Genomic DNA, 20,861 nt, shown 5'->3' with positions numbered 1-20,861 from the left:
AGTAACTATACGTAGAGCCCACATTTTGTTGAAAAATTAGTTTGCTTGGACTGCACAAAAAAAGACAGCAAGCCTGAATGTCATTTCAACCATGGAACACGTAGACTGCATAAAAAGCAAGACACTGTTTCATTAAAAACACGTTATAAAATTATACTTTCAGATTCTAAAACAACTTAAGGCCCTTCATTAAATAATATAAAAAATAATTTCTGCTATCTGCATTCTCTCTGGCAGGTAGAACAACAGGTCTTATTCTCGGAAGATATCAAGATATGTACAACATAATCCAGTAATACACCTTTACTATATCAAGGGAAACGTGCAGTACTTTCTAAATAAGGGCAATCTCAAAGCTGACAAGCTGAGATCCTTTTGGACTAATGGCTATGCCTAACAGTGTTCTAAAAAGGAAGAACTTGAATTCTCTCCCGACTGACACATTAGCCCCCTCCTTTGACCTGCGGTTTTGTCACGGGCAGAGTCATCTTGGTGAAAATTCCTACTGGCTCTCCCAGAATGATCTCTGGACTGCCAGCTGCCCCCCAAATGATATGTGATGAGTGACTGTGTCCTCTGAGGAAAAAGCTACTCTCACAGTTATTGTCCAGCTCAAATGTTTGTACTGTATGATTCAATGAAATAATCCACTGTGAGAGCAAATGATGACATCAATGCAATGCTTTAATGATCAATAAATAAGTCATAAAAGGATGGTGACTCTGCAGATGGTCTGACTGATCCTGGGAACCATCTGCAGAGTCATCATCCTTTTACTGCACAGTGCCAGTCTTAAAATGGGATATTCTAGGTAATGAAAGCTTTTAAGTTCCAATTATCTTTAACTGATAAAAAGTGTAGTTTACAATCTGCTTAAAAAGCTTTTCCATCAAGTTTCCAGAGCTTAAAACTGGATGGGTTACTGCTTTTCACTGATGCCTACAGCAGAATATACTGATTAATAAAGGGATCAAGCTACGTTGGGTGATGCATGCTGAAAGATCAATGGTGTAGAGATATGTAAATTGACAGAAAAATAAACAATAATGATCGATGTTAACTAGAAGAGAGAGAAATTCTTGATACAAGGTTACTTTTCTTTCATTCCTACACATTTCCAACACATTTCCTAAACATTTTAGGGAGATGTTATCTTGAAAAAGTTGATCCAAACCTTGCCTTTAAACTAAATACAGAGAACCAGAAGGCTTCAGCATAAATGAAGTGATCAGTTAACTTCTGAGAACGAACAGCACTTCATTACACAAAGGGCAGTACATTAAGTAGGACAGACTGTGGAGTCATATTATGACCCATATTATGTCCCTAGAGGTAGTTAAAAGTGTTCCAGTAGGATTCTTGGATCATAAAGCTAACACCCATATCAGTAACAATGGCTTCAAAAAACACACTGGATACAAAATCCAAACTGTACACATTTTACAGATTTTCTTGGTGGACAAAGTTTGGTTCGAGGAAGAGAAAATCATGTGAGACAGCTGACATGCAGTAACACCCAGAGTGCAGCGCTGATGCTCGTGTTATGGGCCTTTGTGCTGCCACTGACATTCCTAAATCATAGAAAATAAGATTGCTCTGGACAGTCCTGCACTGCTCAGTACTGCAGGTCTATACAGCCATGGATGTTTGTTTGCTATAGACCAAGGCAAAGGAGCAGTCCCCAAGTTCTGGATCAGAGGAACAATTTAAATAAAATTTCATACCCCACACTTCCACTAAAGAATTAGGACTCTCTTGAAAGCATCTACGGATGATCGATTGGGTAATAGCTTTAAAAATATCCTATTAAATCTCTGGAAGTTAACGCACCTCATCTGATACATTACACCCACTTTTCAACTAGGAGGTGTAGTCTGGCAAACAGCAGGACTGTCCAAGCACCAATAGTATTACAGAGAGGATAGTTTGCAGAAGAGTACATACAGATCACAGTGTGACTCCACACCAAATATGTGGATCACAAAGATGACAGCTACTGCACTGGAGTTTTGACAAATCTCTAATGGACTTCATGGTACAGAGCAGTCCAGGAGGGGAAATATATACAAACAGATCTACAAGTTATTAAACCTGGCAGTAAAAAAACTGTAGTTAAACATACCGTAGGTTCTGCAACCCACTCGGAAGTATAAAGCTCTGATAAGTCAACCTTATGTTTTAGTAACTTATATTTCTGCTGTTTAACAAGAAAAACACAATTCAACACTAATGGTTGTTTAGTTTTTACAAGGCCTAATCCTCTTCATAGACTCCAACATTAGCTCGACTATGTACATAATGTACGGAAACTTCAATGCAAAAGAAACTGTGTGTGTAATCATTCACACTCCTTATCACTATACCTTACATTTTACTGTCTCCTGGGACTTACACAAATACTGTAACATGCTACGATGCTGTCATAATGGGACATTAATGACTCTAAAGAGCAAATTACAACCTTGAGTTCAGGGTACACTACTGAATCTATAAAAAAACTCTATGGAGTGTGCCTCAACACATGGGTACACGCTACATCTGGTCAGGTATCTTTGAGTGTTTGCATTCTGGGTTGCAATACGAAGACGTGTTTCACACTTGATAATGAAGTTTTGGATGTTGACCTTTTTCCTCCAAGTTTCAAGGAGGTGAATTGTCACGACTATGTACCATAAGCTACAGTATATACACAGTGATCATGTTTTAAAAGTCCTACATATTTTTATTTTTTCCCGATAGATTGAGAATGAGACATTTTCATTGGTTCAGTGCCACAGTGTGCTCACTTCATGTGCGCAGATGAGGGGGATGGTTATATCACACTGGACTCATTTTTGGGAATTTCACAGGTTTTTACGTTTGTTTTTAACCAGATTACAACCTAAACAAGTCAATCTTTAAATTGTGCTCATCAGTAACCACAAAATACCTGCGTTCTTTCATGGCTCTTAATCGTCTGCAGCTGGTGAAGCCTGAAGAGGACATCACAGCCACTCATTTTCAACAGAAAAGCAAAAGCATCTCAGCTCATTCCCGATTCTGTTCAAGACTGCTGTTGTTCACGTCTTGTGCAGAAAGACACTTTACAATCAGGCCAGCTTGTGAGGAGGACACTTCAAGCTGTGAGCTAAGCAGGCGTAAAATCTCTTTAAAAGCTGCCCCTCACAAGAGGGGGGGAAGCAGGGAGGTCTGATGAAATGACAGATCCATTGAGGAGACATAATTAATTAACTGGTGTTTTACAGCAGCGAAGAAATTCAAAGTTCACGACTCCCTGTGGAGGTTAGCCATAGGACTCTGCTCTATTTTCAAAGCTTGGTCAAAAGTAGCAGCAGCAAAAAAATAAATAAATCCGACATTCAAATACTGTGTTTCAGCACAGGCTTGATGCAAACCCATACCAGAGCCAGTGCCCCATCTAATTTGTCTATGGTATTGCCCACAGGGAACATAAAAACTTGCTTGTAATCCCAACACTTAACACAAAACAGAGCAATCACAAACACATCATTATCTGACAGTTTGACCTACGTATCATTCAGAGACTCCTCATAAAAGGCTGATATCTATATACCGCATGTACGCAAGTGCTGTGGACAAAAACAGGCCAAGCCAGGGTTTCCTTACTGCCTCAAATGGTAAATGTCATCATCCAAGTACAGGTTGAGTTCTAGGCATTCGAGACTGGGTCATGTGACTAGCCGACTGTGACTGGGATTCCCAAAGTCACAGTCATGGTGCATGATTGGCCTAGTACTACCCAGGGAAGGGTGGAATTAGTTGTCCAGGGCCCTCTTAGAGACACAAAGTGCTTCGGCCTCCTGGACACTTGCAAGTACGTGGTGCTGTCGGTGAGGGAGGCACCTCTTCTGCAGTAAGGGGCTGTGATGCCTGTGACATGTAAAAAGACGAGCAGCTTGAAGGTGAGAAGGTTGGAGGAGTTTGCATACACTTCCTCATTCTGCCCTGTGGCTCACAGCTGAACACACAGCAGGATATTCCAATTTGTATGGGAATGACAAAGATAACCTGCTATTCTAAATTTGGTAAAACAATTAAATTGACCAGTTCCTCCTTTGGTAATCTATTTTTTAATGAGGCAATGAGGCAGGACTCTGCATTTCTCCACACTCACTAATAAAATACAGCAATGTTCGTACTTCTTAGATTAGTGACCATTTGAATTGATGTCATAGCTTCTACCGAAGTAGTAAATGTTGTTTCTAATTCAGCTTTACAGTAGATCAGATTCTTATTTGAAGAAATTAGGTTTTCCTTCTCTGATTGTTACAGTACATTAATCTGATGAAAACCAGACACTAAACGTAGCCTTTAACATCATAGAAGGCAAGGAAAAAAGGCTAAAAGAAACATATAAGTGTGCAATACAAGTAGCTTTTTATATTTTCTTAGTGGAGAGAGTCAATTCCAATATATTACAGCCCATCAGTGGCTGTTACGCAAGATTTAATAACCTTTTTGAACTTTTTGTCCTTCATTTAAAACAAATCCTGTGTATTGCACACAGACATTGCTCTGCCAATATCTTGAGGTTTTCATTGTTTTGTTCTTTTCACTATGAATGTCCATTGTGCAGAAACTATTTAATGGTGATCTACTGTAATTTTCTTTCTTACTAACGGGTTTTGCAGGAAAAAAGCACCCTTTAAAATTTATGGATGTGTAGAGAGGAATATATGATGTCTGGAACATCTGGAACAACTGAGTCAAATACTGCAGATTTGATAAGTATTATAGATAAGAGGTGTTTTTGAAGATTCTGAACAACATGAATTACAGTAAATGAGACTTAATGACAAACATGGGTATTTTCACCTGAACTTGGAAGAAGTGGCCTTTTAAACAGTTTTTAGAATTGCAGAAAGCACTAGTTTCACTAAACTGAATACATATTTACATGCCAAGTGCCAAAGACAGAGTCCTGGGTTTTAAATTGAAAAAAGTAAAATTTAATTCCACACTGGATAGGAGGAGCCCTCTTCATGTACTTGTACTTGTTTTATTTTAAGTGAATTTCAGTTTTTGTGAAAATTTTTAATAATAATAATAATAATAATAATAATAATAATACTTTACCTCAATACAATTTGCTTGTAATAAACTGCCCTGGATATTGTCATGTTTACGATACACAGATGTAACTCTGACTTGTATTACTTGTTGCAGAAGCAACTTGGTCTCTAATCATGTCAATGCTGGATTAACTTTAAAGCAGACCAGTTCCCTTCTTTCAAAGGTCATGGGTCAATGGCCACCAGACGTGACAGGACAGTCAGTTGTCACTATTGTGTTTGTATAGCACTTTTACATCACAAATGAATTCCTCAAAGGGCAGAACAATAATGTTCAAGCTGAACCAACAACCGCTCACTGACATTCGTTCCATTTGGGTGGGGTGTTAAAGCTGTGGCCATTAATGTCTGCAACACCTCACATTAGCCAGACCACTACCTCTATCTCTAAAGAGGAGTTGAAGAGCAAAGGCGCATTGTGCTGATGAAACTGATGCACAAAAAACCACATTGTACATATGATGGATTCCTTCTGCTTTTGTGAGTTACCGGCCCTTGCTTAAATGTTACTTGACTGAGCTGAAACAAACTGTTATTAAAGCTAATATTAAATAAATTGAAATAGGTAGCTGCATCAGCAAGCATAGGCTGCAAAGGAACAGATTTTGTCACTTGAAAAAGGCTCCACAGCCGAAACTTTGTGTCTCTTTTCTTTTCCTTTCAGAATGGAATAAGCCGTTACCTGATCCTATGACTAAAAAAAAGTATATTAGGTTAATTTTTACAAGTGGTTCATATACAAGAGCCTGCCATCTGCAAAACTAGAAATTAATAAAACGGTTCTGAAACATGTGTCTCCCTGCAAAGAGCAGCAAATTTCAAATTTGTTGTGTTATAGCCCAATGCCCTCTCAGCCAACAATGGGAAGTTAAATGATAGACAACCAAAGAGAAACGACTACAGTTAAGACAACTGCCTTCAAAAATTGACTCTTCTCTCGGACATAGGTATAAATTACAACATCAGCAGCTGGTCAGCTTCTTCCTCAGGGGACTCCTCGGTTGTTTCTAATGCTTTTGGGGCTGGGTGTTCCACGGGAGACAGCTTACATTTCCTGAACAAGGCAACCCTTTCCGCTTATGCTTGGCACTTCAAGAGAGACCCTCATCACTCATCACCCGACACACACAAGACACTATCCTTCCCCTCGCCGTGCTTCTTTCCGAATTTCTGTAATTTATTTAGGAGGGGAAAAAATGAATAATAATAAGAAAAAAAGCTGACTATTCCCTCGACCCCTCGTTCGGGGAGAGAAGATGATGGCTGCCCTCCTCGGCCTTCACCTCCTCCAGCTTGTCTTCACATTACTGTTGCACAAGCGCCTGCTAAACCCATCAGGCCCAATTCAATAAATCTGCATAAAAAACTCTCCCCTTCCAAATCTTTAATGTTATATTTTATTTTGAGAGCAAACAATGATTCTTTGAACAGGAAATGGCCCTCTTTTCAAGTGAAGAAATTAAAGGCCTTCTTTGGGAGCCATTGGAGAAAATCGCTCTTTTCTCTGCAATTCCTCGCAGGAGCTGAGCTCACTCGCAGCATGCCCCCAGACTCTGCCAGACTGGTTTATTTCCCTCTTGTTCTTCACATTTTGAATTCAGGCCACTTTGTCATCTTTCTGTTTTTTCTTCTCCAATAATGTCTTAATAATTCTTAATGTCTTAATAAACTTGACCAGAAGAACAAGAATATTCCAACAGCTCTACTAAAAGTTGACCTAACCACACTAATGGCAGCACAGGATTTGAGATTTTATGGCTTCGCTGGCGCTAGCTGGAAAGTTCCAGAGCTTAAATAGCCTAACTGGTGTTGGACCTTGAAATGTTACATGGGCTGAGATCACTCTTCACCCATATACAATAGATTCCAGTCCAGACCTTTATTATCTCTTGGGTTAACTTGTGCAATTTGTTTCTCTTTTATGGGTTTTCGGGCAGATCTTTGGGAAAAAAAAAAGAATAATCCAAACACAGGAACATGGTTTATTGAATTCCCTCCCATCACAGTAGGTGGAATGCCTCCCAGAGTGATAGTTAATACCACATGCATTGCTGCTTTGAAGCAGACATTTTCCTTGTATGGAGAATGCAATAGGGCTATACTCCAATAGCCATGACTAATGTGAAATATTCAAATGCATCCCAAAATTCAAACAAACACAGACAAACAGACAGTGTACTGTATAAATGATTGAATTAGCATGGTAGACTAGAATAAATAACAGAGCTTTAAGCCAGCTCTTAAAAAGGGGTGACTGAACCTGCTTAAAAATACATTATGCTGTGGTCCCAATCCAGCACTTAATTAGTAACTCATGAGGTACCAGAGCTCAACGTGAACAGGAGAGAGGGGATACTTAAGGACCAATGGCACTGTCAGTGCTCTTAAATATGAAGTGCTTAACATCAACACAGAACACTTATTCTCATTTGTAAGGCACCACCACTGACAAGGAAACTTTTTTTAATTAAATACCAGAACCTGGTTCTAGTGTCAGACCTGTAGGCTTTCAGAAACCGAATACAGGTCCAGAACACAGAACCTCACATACTGTGTAATTAACAAGGCTTAGTGCAGTGAGTGTTACTGAAGTCATGTCACCCCCTTGAAACCTAGACAGTGTAGAATTCTGCCACAGCAGCAGACCCAGTGTTTTGGGACAGTGGGATTTGCTGCTGTCTGGGGCATGGCACTGTGCCAGCTCCGAGCCCTCGACCAATGATCGAATCACGGCAGGGGCAGAGCAAGAGCTACACCTGTTGCATATAGAACCCATGCATAAACAGACTGACAAATATATATATATAGTTTTATTTTAAGGATATAAGTTTTGTCTTTATCATTATATTTCTAAAACCACAATTTAAACACATTTTGTGTTTTAAAAAAGAGCAGAAGTTTAACACGATCAAGAGAATGTTTTGTTCAAACTAGGAGCCCATTCTAGCTGAACTGGAATACAAAACGTTTTATGCATCAAGTCTATTTTTAAGGTATTCACAGATAACAAGCAAATGAGGATCCTGTTTTTTTGTGGAAACATAATCGAGGATTCAATTAGATTTTAAATGTTTCATGTCACTAGAAAGTGTTGGAGCTGTTCTTAGAGATCCTGGAGTGAGGATGGTCTCAGATTGAAAAGTAAGAGAGCAGGGGAAGGGTGAGCTCTAATACGAAATAAGCACAGCCGTGATCTACTGCTGATCAAACTTGTGTTTGATCAGCAATACATCAGCAAACTTTGCTAACTGTTTGTGACTTTTCCCCGTGCTGCTGATCTTGACATCTTACAGAAAAAAGGTGTAAGCATAATGGATAAAAAAATCCATGCCAATGATCTGTTTCCATAATAGGTCAGTGAGATTTGCATTTCAAACTTACAAATGAAAGACAAGTACAATAGATAGATGAGAGATCAATGGAGCAAGCTCATACAAAGGGTTTTTATTTCAATTTCCTATAAAATCATTTAAAATGTAAATGTGATGCATGTATCCTAACTGTCCCCTGGTGCTTACAAACACAGAACTGAATGGAAATTATTTCAGGATCAATAGCAAATCAAGGACCCAACAACAAATGAATATTTATCCCACTGAAAGCTGAAACTACCCAATCACAATATTGAAGCCCATCCTCAGATAAACGAGTGTTACACTAGTGACTGAATAATCAAAATAGGCTGATGACCTCCTTTAGTTTGCAAATTTTCTTACACTCAGAGAATTCTTGGAAAAGTAGATTTCCCAACCTTCTTCAGTTTCCTAGAAATGTTCCCATTCATCCTTGCATTTGGATTTGTGCATTCCGATATTGTATCTCACATAATGATGTCACCCGCTGAATGGTATAAGCACAATTAGGTCAAGATGACAAATTTCAGGTCTGTGCTTCTATCTCAGTGGATATCAGTTACAGTAGTTGTAATGGTTTTAAAGAAACAAATTCCACTTGGTCCCCCTCCTTCCTCAGCTTCACAGGAAACCTAAGGCCAGAGCTCCATCTTCTGGGACTCCATCCAAGATATGACATCTTCTACCCACAATGACCTGGTACTTCCTAAGTAGGCAAACCACCCATGATTGTGGCTTTTAAGTTAGACAGTTAGTGGAAGGTCTCTCTCACTGTAATTGCAAATACACAATGTATAAAAGTTGCCTTTTAAAGATATTACTGCATGTAGCAAAGAAAGTCAACCATGTATTTTCTGAAGTTCTCTCTCGCTGGTATAGTTGTTTTTACAGTTTTCAGTTGACTTGGGTTCAGTAGAGGTTTTCAGTCATTTATGAGTTGAGTGGGGACACTTTCTCAACAAATTTGTCACAAGACCACCCAGCTGAAAGGTCTCTAAAGCTAGACTTGAAGCGAAACGTTTCCCTGTGTTTCTGAGGGCTAACTTCTAAGGATCACTTCGAGGTCCCTAGGCACTAGCTGAAAATCCCTGGGTTGCAGGATATCTACTTGACATTCTGACAGGTCCCTGCTTCTAGGAGGAATGCTGACTATCTGTACTGCAGCACTGCCACTTGTCACAGTGTTTCATGCTGCTATACTGAATTAACACCTCCCCCCCAACTCCCGGCAAAACCCAGAGAATCAATATCTAGTCTAACACTGAAATAAACATGCACGTTCTTTTTCAAACACTTTCAAACCCACTTGGAACACTTTAAACCGAGGAAGCATGTGCTATAAATGTGTGGCAGGGAAAGTCACAATCAAGATCAAAAGACGTTTCAATTTAACTTCAGCACACACCCACCACAAGAAGATTAAAGCAAAAAAAAATATTTTTTAATGTCTGCCAATGGACAAGTAGAAGCTCGTCAGAATCCTTAGAAAGTAGCCAAAACTAATTTTTCAATTTAAATAATCACTGATTTGGGCATAAAGCCCAAATCACCTGCCAACACAAGGCCTTACTGTAACCCTTTCATGTACCAGTACTCCCATGGGTAAGGAAAATATGAAAACGACTAAAATTGTCTTTTATATATGTGACATCTTTGCTAATAATGACCTAATCTAGAGTTACACTTTATGTACAATGCATGGAAGCATCACACTCCCAGAAATAAGATATAATTACCTTATTTTGTCAATATTCAATGTTAATAATGTGTTGTACAGTTTTACTTTGCTGCACTATGACTTTAAGTTATAGTGCCATTTTTGTCCTCTTAACTTAAATGCATAATTTAATTATGCTTATGATGTCTCCAAAACTATGTGTTTAGTTTTTTTTCAGCTACTCCTGCCAATCTGGGCCTCCAGCATTTCATCCATGTTTTGTGGAGTTTTAGTCAATTTACAAAAAAGTAGTAAATTACACAACTGATTAATAGTCTGTTAAAATTTTCTTTTGTGTTTAAAAAACCTGTTATACCATTAGCTGTGAGGAGTCTTTCAATGCTTTGTAGATTGCATCCATTGTCAGGGATAATGCCACCTGGGCCAAAAATTCAAAGGAATTATTAAGGCCATTAAAGTCCATTACTATAGCAACATGCACTGGAGGGTATCTATCTGCAGGTCCCACCACTCCCTGGGTCTTTGACAGAGTTAAGTTAAACAGGAAACGCCAGCCTTTTAAATAAAAGTTAATAGCCCACTTAACATTTGTAAATGTCATACTTTTAAACATTAAGGTTTTACAATTTACCTCCAAAGAGCCCCTTTATTTTTAACAAGCTTATCGGAAAATGGTTAACGGTCTGGAAGGCTTAAAAAACCTCTAAATGGACTCCTTAACCCCACTTGACTTGCTACAGGAGCAACAAATTCAATGTTTAAAACAAAATGGAAAAGTCTAGAAACAGAACCGAAAACCTCTGTTGTGATTATTGTAAAGCACTATCTCTTTTTCAGACTAAAGCATTCAACATGCTTATTACCAATTAGTAGACCTTAATTTCTTCTCAGATAGATGCCACACATTTAAAAACAGATTTCTCCAATGCAACCATCAAATTGAGTTGTGTAAACTGCAGCCAGAATCAACCGCAATGATTGGTAAATAACATAAATTAAAAACTGCACTAATTTGATACTCCCTTAAGTGGCAGTCAGTGCTTCGAAAAACAACTCCTTTTTTCTCACCAAATGTCTTAACCACTTTGATTTAAAAAAAATCTCTTTTAAAAAAAGAGCTTCTGCAGAACAAGACACGATTCTACAGTTGGCTTCTACAGCGACAAATCTCAACACATCTATTTCTGTGTTAGGCTAAAGCCTTTTTTCCCTTAGAAGTTGTTATATGAAGCAAATGTGGGCTGCATTCTCTTTGTCTGCTGGTGTGACTCAGTAATGGGGAACTGTCATTTTTCAACAGGAAAATGATTTTGCTGATAAATGCAGCCATGCAGAAGATACAACATAAATCAATACTTAAACATTCTGTAAATCCCAAGAGCTCCTACACTGATACGAAGTGTGATACAATGGTCTTAATTCCTTAAGGGTTTAGTCAAAGTCTTATGGAAGTGCTTTTTGATTAATACAGAATCAAAAGCTATTTAATTCAAAACCTATAAACTTTAGCATTACTGGTACTTTCAATAGGATGCTATCTGGCATACAGTATGTTATCAGGTACAGTATATTACAATATTTGAAAAAATATTTAATAACCTCTATTCTAATGGTAGTTTTAGAGTTATTTTAGAACTCTTCTCTTTATTTATGTATGTATATGCATGTATATGCTTAAGCAGAGGATCCCATACTCAAAGTCAGTCCTTTTCAATTCTTTTAGGATCCCTGTGACTTGAGCTTTTGATCTACCAGAGATCTTTCTTGCTTAGGCTACCTGATTCCAGTAAATGAACTAGTTTTTTTTCCTGCACCGGCATTTTCATCATTAAAAAAAATGTGTTCACATTTCCAATTTAGTTCTACGTTCGGTTGAGTTCTCTATTTAGTTTAAACATTGTATTTTTTCACTCATAAGGTGAGATTAAGGATCTGCGCCCAAAGTTCTGTGAGCCCTTCATATAGTGTCATTCTAACCTGTGTCATCAAATCATTAACTGCCAATCTATTAAGAGTCATTTAGACTGCTATAGGTGATCAGAAAATTACTCAACAGAATGGTAGTCAGAATACAAAGCTAAATACCTTGAAGATTGGTGTTATTTCAAAAACCAAGAATGGAGCTTACACAGCCGAGTTAAAACCCTTTAAAGTATTTATTTATGGGTTCAGTAAGCCAAAGCAATTAAAGACTGATGAGAAGTTCTATATAAGGAGAAGGCAAACCTGCCATGCCTTTCTGTGTCATCATCGGTATTAATTCCTTAGCAATTTGGTTTTATTGTGGTGATCTGCAACAGAGCGAGTGAGGCAACACCGAATCTTGTAGTAAATTTGGAATTGGAAAGGCACGGCTGCCTTTCTCCCCCCCAGAAAGGTCACCTCTTTTTTCATTTTTTTAAATCGATCTTGAAAATGCTAATTGGATAGTGTCCTCCCTGCAGAGACAGTCTGAAGCAATGACAATGTCTTAAGCAAATGATCATGGAGGGAATCATGTATTCTAACTCTCTGTTCAAAACCAGGATAAGCTGTGGTCTGGTGAGGCACTGGGCTCAAGGATGGACTTCATTTTTGTTTTTTTGGTCAGTTAAAACATTGAGGAACAAATCTGAAAAAGCAAAAATATTAAATATTAATTTTCTGTGTTTACTTGGAGAATCCAACAGAGTTGAATCAACAAGAAGCTTTGGTTCACAGTCTCAAAACAGCTTCGGCATTGTTGGGGAAGCCGGGGAGGGGAGTACATGTTAGTAGATAGACTTTTTATTAATTAATTCTGTTGATAGAAGATGTCGATATATTCAAAGTTAAACGTGAATAAACTAGACAATTACTAGAGAAGGCCTTCTACTATCAGGGGCTCATGGGACTTTTAGTCTTTAATTAAAAGCCCCCTGCCGCTGAACCTATGGTCTCGTATGCCCCTCTCCCCAGAGTCCTTTTAACACTAATTACATGCTAGCCTAGCTCTCAGCTGGAAGTGTCACTCTGAGATTGTACTGACAAGCCAGCCCTCCCTTCTGCAGAAATCCCTGCACGTGAGAGTGAGGGAAAGGCAGGAGGCAGCCTCAGTCAGCAGCAAAGCAGAAACAAGTCCTAGACACAGCAGTCTCACAAGACACAGCCTCTTTGTCATTATTCCTTATGTAACAATCAAAACACTGGCTTGTCAGTACAATCTCAGAGTGACACTTCCAATGTCGTTAACACATTTACTTTTTGGGGGGATTTTTAAGGACAATGCAATAAGGAATGCAGCTTTCTGGAATTTACTGACTTGTCACTGTGAGCTTTGCTTCCAGGCTTGCGCAGGCAATAATAAAATAATACGTCGATGCAGTTGACCCCTACCAAGATGTGGAGAAAACCAAATGAAATTAGCTGGTACGGGAGGAGTCAATTAATGTCTCAGTTGACCTTGAAAAAGACACATTAATGTTGCAAAGTCCTGACATCCTGGCATAACCACCAGGAGCCAAGGGGTGGGACCAAGCAAATTGTTCTGATGAAAAGAGACTAAAATAATGGCAAGGAAAAAAAGAACAGAGGCAGAAATAAATAATAAGCAGAAAATTGGTTTAGTTAGCTGGTAATGAGGCCTCGTTTGCGCAAAGAACAGTTAAGTCATGTTTCTTTCAAAAATCTTGACTTTCAATCTCATTCCGTGTGTAAGAAAGAGCCAGGATGGAGATGGGCACTGTGGGGGTGAGGGGGAGTCGGGGGCTGAGATTGGTGTTTATGCAGTGTTGTGTTTTGTCACCCTGGGAGATCAGTGACCTTCTATGAGGCCCAGGAGTGGAGTTCCAGAGCTGAAAGTGTTGGAACAGACATGTGGCGCCTAGTGGCTGCTCTGCTTCTACTGGCCTTAAGATCGTGGTAGCATGAGTGAAAACACAGCTCTCGCTGCAGAGACATGGCTCAACCATGCCAAGCTACAGTGTATTTAATAAGTACAAGCATTTAGGATTTTTCTATAAAATGTGGTAAATATAATATCAATATCTTAAAAAAATTACATACTAAAAGAGCTGGAGGCAGTAAATTAAAAACTTAGTGCAATACATGCAAGTCAATGTTACTTCTAAGGAAGAATAAAAGATTAGTGTTCATCACCGGCTTTTGGTCTATGTCCTTCCCTAGATACTAGAGGAGTGAAGGATTGGGTTTACCGATTTCGTGCTCTTCTCTTAAATTACTTACAAACAACTCAATTCTTTCCAGGACACGAGTTAATGTAAAAAATCAGTATCATAATGTAGACCCCAGTGACTTTTCCATTTACAGCTACAGTATGCCAGTTGGACTATGCGCATGCCTTTTTTTTCAGTGCCCGAAAATCCAATTGATTTTCCATCTTTGCTCTAAAATGTCGACAAAACACGCAACAGGGTGGCTGCCTGTTGAGTTTTGACACGAAATCCCCAGAAGTCTAAGCTCTTTGCAGAGGATGAATGGTGCATACTGCAGTTGTAATCAAAGCACTTAATGCTAGTTACTGTTTAAAGGAATTGAATGAAAGGGATACCAATCAAACTCGGAAAAATGGGCGCTAACCAAATCGAAAAAACATTTTCCTAACCTGGCTGTAGAAGCAAAATGCATATAATCCACCTGGCTGTTAAAGTCACTTTCTGTGCTCCTTACAAAAAGAAAACAGTCTGTTCAATGACTGTTATGCCTGCTAAACTTACAACAGATGAATATGAACAAAAATACAACCAAACATGTATCAGATGAGCACATTCCCATCACAATGCCTTTTAAAAGTATTCAACCCATTTCCAATGTTGAATTACAAAATATGCACATACATTTTGATTAATCAAAACTTGAATGCTCAAACTGAAGACTTTTATAGGTAAGCCAGCAAAAAACTGTAAAGAAAAATCCCAAACTAAAAGATGTGGACTGTATCTGTATCTGTAAGTGTCCATCCTCCTGAGTGAAGACTTGGTGGAAGCACCTTCGACAGCAATTACAGCTGAAAGTGTTTTTAGATAAGTCTCTTCCACCTTTGCAAACTTAAATGTTAGATGTTGTGCCCAGTGTTCTTTGCAAACATACTCAAGCTCTGTCAAGTTAGATGGGCATTGTTGACAGAAAAGTTCAAATCATGCCACAAAATATCTGTCAGAATTTGACTAGGCAACTCCACAGTCTTCTTGGTAGGCAAACCATTGTAGATCTGGTCTTGTGCTTTAAGATACTGTCCTGTATAAAAGTGAATTTTCCTCCCAGTTTTAAGTCTTTTGCAGAAGGAGCTTCTGTTCTAAGAAATGCCTATATTTTGTTCCATTCATTTCCCCTTAGACTGTACAAGCTTAACAGTCCCTGGTGATGTGAGGCAGCCCCATAATGTTATAACATAGTGTTGCTACCACCATGCTTGACAGAAGGAATGGTGTTGACTGGGTGATGTGCTGTGCTGGGTTTATTCCAGACGTAACACTTGCACTTAAACCAAAAAGTCCCAATTTTGTCTCATCTGACCACAAAACCTTTTTCCACATGTTTGCAGTATCACTTAAATGATTTGTTGCAAACTCCATATGGAATTGGAGATATTTTTTGTTCATTATATACAGGCCAGCTCCGTGGAGTGACTAGGATATTGTATATTCATGGACATGACGTCAGTAATTGAACTCTATTGCTCTTTTAAAGATACATTTGGCCTCCTGAGGACATTCCTAACCAGCTTCCTTCTTGACTGGCTGCTTAGTCTTTGGGGGGGACAGCCTAATCTAAGTGTCTGGGTGACATGATATACCTTCTGTTTCTTCATGATCTAATTGACTATGCACATTAACAAAGGGATATTCAGAGTCTTTGATTTTTTAGTCTGTGTTTGTCTGTGTTTTCATCATTTTTGGTCTGGTCTAATCAATTTTTGTCTGTGTTTTTATCATTTTTATCCCTGAATTGTTTTGGATGCTCTTTTGTCTTCATGGTTGAATCTTTGCTTGAAGGTTACTACCTGATTGAGGGACATTACAGAGGCAGATACTGTATATTTATTTTAAAATCATGTGAGTCACAGTTATTGCACACAGAGGGCATTTCAACTAATTCTGTGACTTGTAAGTCATTTATATTTTTTCACCTGTAAATGTGTTCATTTTGAGCACTGAAGTTCTGATTAAAACTGTGCACTTTAAAATATATGTATGTATCATTTGTAGTTTATGAAAATAGGGCATTTCTGCACGGCCCTTAGCCTGATGTTAAAATGGCAGGATATGTAAAAATGACTGAAAATAGCTAGTGAGTTTGAGGCATTCTTTATTCCCAAACTGCCTTTGTGATGCAAAAGTAAAACTCTGAGCTCATTTTTGGAATTGCCTGGATACAATGTTATATTTATTTGTATACTTTAAACAACATCACTTCTGGCAGTTTATACTGTAGTAAGGCCTCTTGATTTGCAAAGCAGCTGTTTATTTTTTTTAAATTATTGATCAAACTCCCACTCCTTTGAAAAAATAAAAAGAACAAAATCTATTACAATTTTGCAATCATTGAGCCAAATAAACGTCTAATTAACAACATTAAACAACATTTACATCTCAATTGCTTTGTTGCTGATTAGCTGGGTAAGAATAGCTATGTGATGAGTATCAGGTGGGAACAACACTCAACTACTGTGTAGCCAATCCATCCCAACGGAATAGAAAGCTAACATCAAAACATCCTCAATGTCAAGTAGTTTCCCTCTTACTTCATATCTACACTAAAGAATGGAAATAAAACTGTTTATTTAACTAACATTATATCAAACATTCTACTGTACTTTAATCAAGAGAATCCTTTGAGGACATGATTAAGAATTCTCACTGCAAGATTTCAACACTGACTTCAGATAAAACCGCTTTTTAAACAGAATATTGACCCGTGTCTGTTTCCCATCTTCAGAATCTTACTGCAACATTAACTGATCTAAAAAGACAAATTTAACTGTATTTCAATGAAGCAAAATTGGGGCAGTAATTTACCTAAAACAGATTCAGAACTGGAAGCGAAAATGCTATCAGTTCTACAGTAGTTCATTTCTGAGCGGTAAAAATTATGAGAGGCTTTCATCTTTTCACACAGCTGCTCATTAAAGCTGACTTGAAGACAAAAATAAATGATAAAAATGCATGTTTTATAATTCACTGTCAAATAATGGACAGAATTTACTTGCAGAAAAAAATATTTTAAGAAAATATTTGTTCTCTGGCCAACCAGTTTTCATCAAGTACCCCACATAAAAAATACTATTCAGCACTGTACAGGAATGCCAGAAACCTGCCAGTCTGATTGTCCTACTTACTACAAAACACATGAGCATTGTAATGGTCTTGGCAGCATTGTATCACTTTTTCTCAAGAGGAATAACATTTTTAGAGAACGTATTCAGACTTATAAATTACTTTTTTCTGTCTTCAAAAACATTAAAAATGGATCTAAAATAACCACAAAACATGGGAAACTGATTTATATTGCGAGTTCTTTTTGCTCAACTTACCTTTAAGTTCCATATTGACATGGTATGTTAACAACATTTTTCTCTAAATAAAGCCATACATTGAGAATATTGATTGTTTGTAGGAAGCTATTCCATAAAAAAGGCTCAGCAGGCCTTAAAAAGTAAAGTCATAAATGTGCAAAAAAACATAAAATCTCCTTACAAATTTACCAAAGTCAAAGTCACTCTGTATCAAAGAGTGGATCAGATTAAAAGACATCCACAGGGGCAACGAGAGCAACAGAAGCCTCACCTGCTCCAGGCTCATCTTCTGCAGCTCGTCCTCCCAAGCTGCTCGGTCATCGTGGAGATATGAGGTGGGGGGGGCCAAGCCCTCAAGAATCTGGGGGTCACGTTCTTGGCAGAGTGCGGTCAGGTGTCCAATATACAGCTTCAGCTTACTGCGGTTCTGGTTGAGGTCTAAAAGAGGGGGGATGATCTAAACCAAGGGAGGAGAAGGAGACATGTTAGAAAGTACCTTAGAGAAATTATACGGCATGGAGCCTTAAGTAATGAGACACAAGTCCCACACACCTTTCTAGTTGCTTGAGATAAACATCAGACAGCATCCAGAGAAAAGACAAAATGGAACTATGCATGGAGGATATAATTCAACAAGGTTCACAGGACAGCTGGTGGAGAAAGGCACAGTACTTACACATAGAGAAGCTCAGAGGGAAAGGGCACAGCAGTCACATGAAGTGTGCCACACTGTCATAAGCTACAGTGGGCCACAAGATAGGTATTCAGAGCTTGAAAGCCACAGGGAGCTCTCTGAGACCTCAAATGTGAATGTTCAAAGTTCCTTCTCATCTGCTTTAAAGAATGTCTTTCAACAGTGATGGATTAATTTCTAGAGCCTTTTACAAAAACAAATATGGTGTGCGCCTGTGCCCCACTCAACTCAGTTTCATAAAATACCCTTTTCCGCCATTAGACTATTACTTACGACTTGCACTGGAGGCAATAGACTTTAACCAAGGAACAAAAATGCATGGATTTAAGAGCAACTTGGAATTAGATTACTGTTTTACCCTGATTCAGAAATCAAACAAGAAAAACTCATGAGTTATCTAAGTTGATGTAGTCACTGGAATGAGCTAAAGGTGTTCTCTTTTCCGATACTACATTTGCAGTTTCTTTAGATTTCAAACATATTAATAAACTATTACTAAAGTCTATATAGTCATTATAGGATTTATTTAAACTCTATAGACAGCTAAATGAAGTGCAGGATAGCCCTATTTCACAAAAGAATTTACAAAAAAGAAGCCTGTCTTTTTTGTAATAACCACCAGTTCGATTTCCACTTGAAAGATTCTCATGGAGGCTGTTCTGTTCTGATCTCTTTCGAATGGAATATACTCTGCAATTGTAAAGCACATTGAGCATTCACAGTGTTGGCCCAGTGGCACCTTAAACCCAACCAGTGGGGCTTCAAATTCACTGACTTGTAAAACAACAGTTTAAGCTTCCACTCCAAAAACATTTACAAATTTAGGATAAGAGACGTGGAATTTAGTCAAACTGAAGAACTACAGTGGCAGAGAAGGCTTAGTGTTGGGTATCAAAGGTCCTTAAGGCAAAACGGGGAGGAAAAAAAAAACTCCAACTGCAAAATGACACTTCCACTAAAGGCGAAGACCACTAAATGAAGGGGATGGGCTGGAGAAACGGGGCTGCGGAGAATATAAACATGAAACAGGCTCAGCGAAAATGACAGCTCTGAAACACTATCACCCGAGAAACCTAGAGGAGCCGAGCAGGAAAAAATTCTCCCCATGACCGAGGAATTTGAGTTAATCTGACCATTTGTTATTTTAACGAGAGAATCCCTGCAGTAAGGCAGCGGTGCTTTAGAGAACAGAGCAACGACATGAACAGACTCTCCCATACAACCCCTTTGACATGAGTAACATTTATGTAAAAGAAAAGAGCCCTGTGCTTCCACATCACTGCATGTCGTTACTGATACGACAGGGATGAAATAAAGCTGATAAAAGCCTTTTGTTGTGGTTCTTATCGGAGAAGTATGAAACCAGAAAGATATAGATGGATTCTGAAGTGACCTATTATCAGGTTATGGGAGATATGAGGCTTTCAGAAAAGAAAGTGTCATCTTCAAGAGCTCTGAAGTTTTCCCTGCTGTGGTCATGTTGCCAGTGATTTATCTAGTGGTTCTGTTCTTTCGCTGGGTGGTCATTCTGAATACACAGCCATCCATGTTTAACCTACATTACAAGTTGAAAGAAAAACACTGCAGTGGTACTCATATTTACTGTCGCAAGATGAGACATTTTCTATCTTTTATCATGTAACTCACAATCTTTAAGTGTAATAAATGTCAGCGGGTAATCTATATTCATGTTACAATTATATACAGTATATTCAAATTTTATTGAATACTTATTCATCCTAGTGAGTGGTAGTGAAGCCTTCTAGTTAATGTAAGAAACAAGGAGAAAACACTTTCTTTTACTCCATACAGCTCCAGATATTTCTTTAACAAGCTATATTCAATAGACTTATTCAATATTTCTAACTCCTCAATTAACAACGATGTAAGATCAAATAACCCTGTTCCCAAAAGACATACTTTAATGAAAAGGCTTGGGTGATCACTCTGCCTGTGCATTATATCACTGGACATGCATGCTTGTCAGCCACTCAGTGCTCAGGTGGACACTGATTCTGGACTGTTAAACTCCCACTGAGTTACTGTACTCTTGGACAGAGTGTGCTATGTCATTTCAAATGTTTGTTGTGACTGGTTCCTGCAGTTGCTTCCAGTGTTCACAAGGCTGTCACGTCTTGTTTATGACCACTTTGTCTCATAATTTGCTGAGCCAGTTTCCACTGCTAACATATGAGCATCAGCCTTCTCTAGGGAACAACACCACAAGCCTCAATAACTCCACAGTTTCCACTGAGGAATGAAGGTGCTTGACTTTAGAGCTGAGGCAAAAGTAAAGGAAATTAGCAATTAAATGATTAAAGCACAGCTGCTCTTGAGGTGCCGTTTAGGTTACCTCCAGACAAAAACCGTCATTTTTAGGATGACCTTCAGGGTCAAACGTTGGAGTACCTCACACCTGACCTCTAACCCCTGCTATGTAGCAAATACAACTTTGAAAAACTACAGTGATCCCTTTGAAAGTTTTACTTTATCCTTGTGGTTGGGAGGTGGTGGTAGAGTGGTTGTATTTTTTTTAGAACTTTTAAAACAG

At 38.4% G+C, this 20,861-nt stretch overlaps 1 protein-coding gene across 2 annotated transcripts in view; it reads right to left on the bottom strand.

Moving 5' to 3' along the window:
- Positions 1 to 20,861, bottom strand: part of LOC148829164 (ELKS/Rab6-interacting/CAST family member 1-like) — a 348,267-nt gene that overhangs the window by 4,224 nt on the left and 323,182 nt on the right. For both annotated transcript variants that reach the window (XM_088923624.1, XM_088923625.1), the window contains one exon: positions 17,888 to 18,073. In XM_088923624.1, coding sequence (XP_088779750.1) covers positions 17,888 to 18,073 — 186 coding nt within the window. The remainder of the gene's footprint in view (positions 1 to 17,887; positions 18,074 to 20,861) is intronic.

This window comes from Atractosteus spatula, chromosome 8 (assembly GCF_055471065.1).
Source record: "Atractosteus spatula isolate fAtrSpa1 chromosome 8, fAtrSpa1.hap1, whole genome shotgun sequence".
In the NCBI taxonomy this organism is placed as follows: Eukaryota; Metazoa; Chordata; class Actinopteri; order Semionotiformes; family Lepisosteidae; genus Atractosteus; species Atractosteus spatula.
Note: the sequence above shows the minus strand (reverse complement) of the source record. Positions and strands in the feature narration are given on the sequence as shown.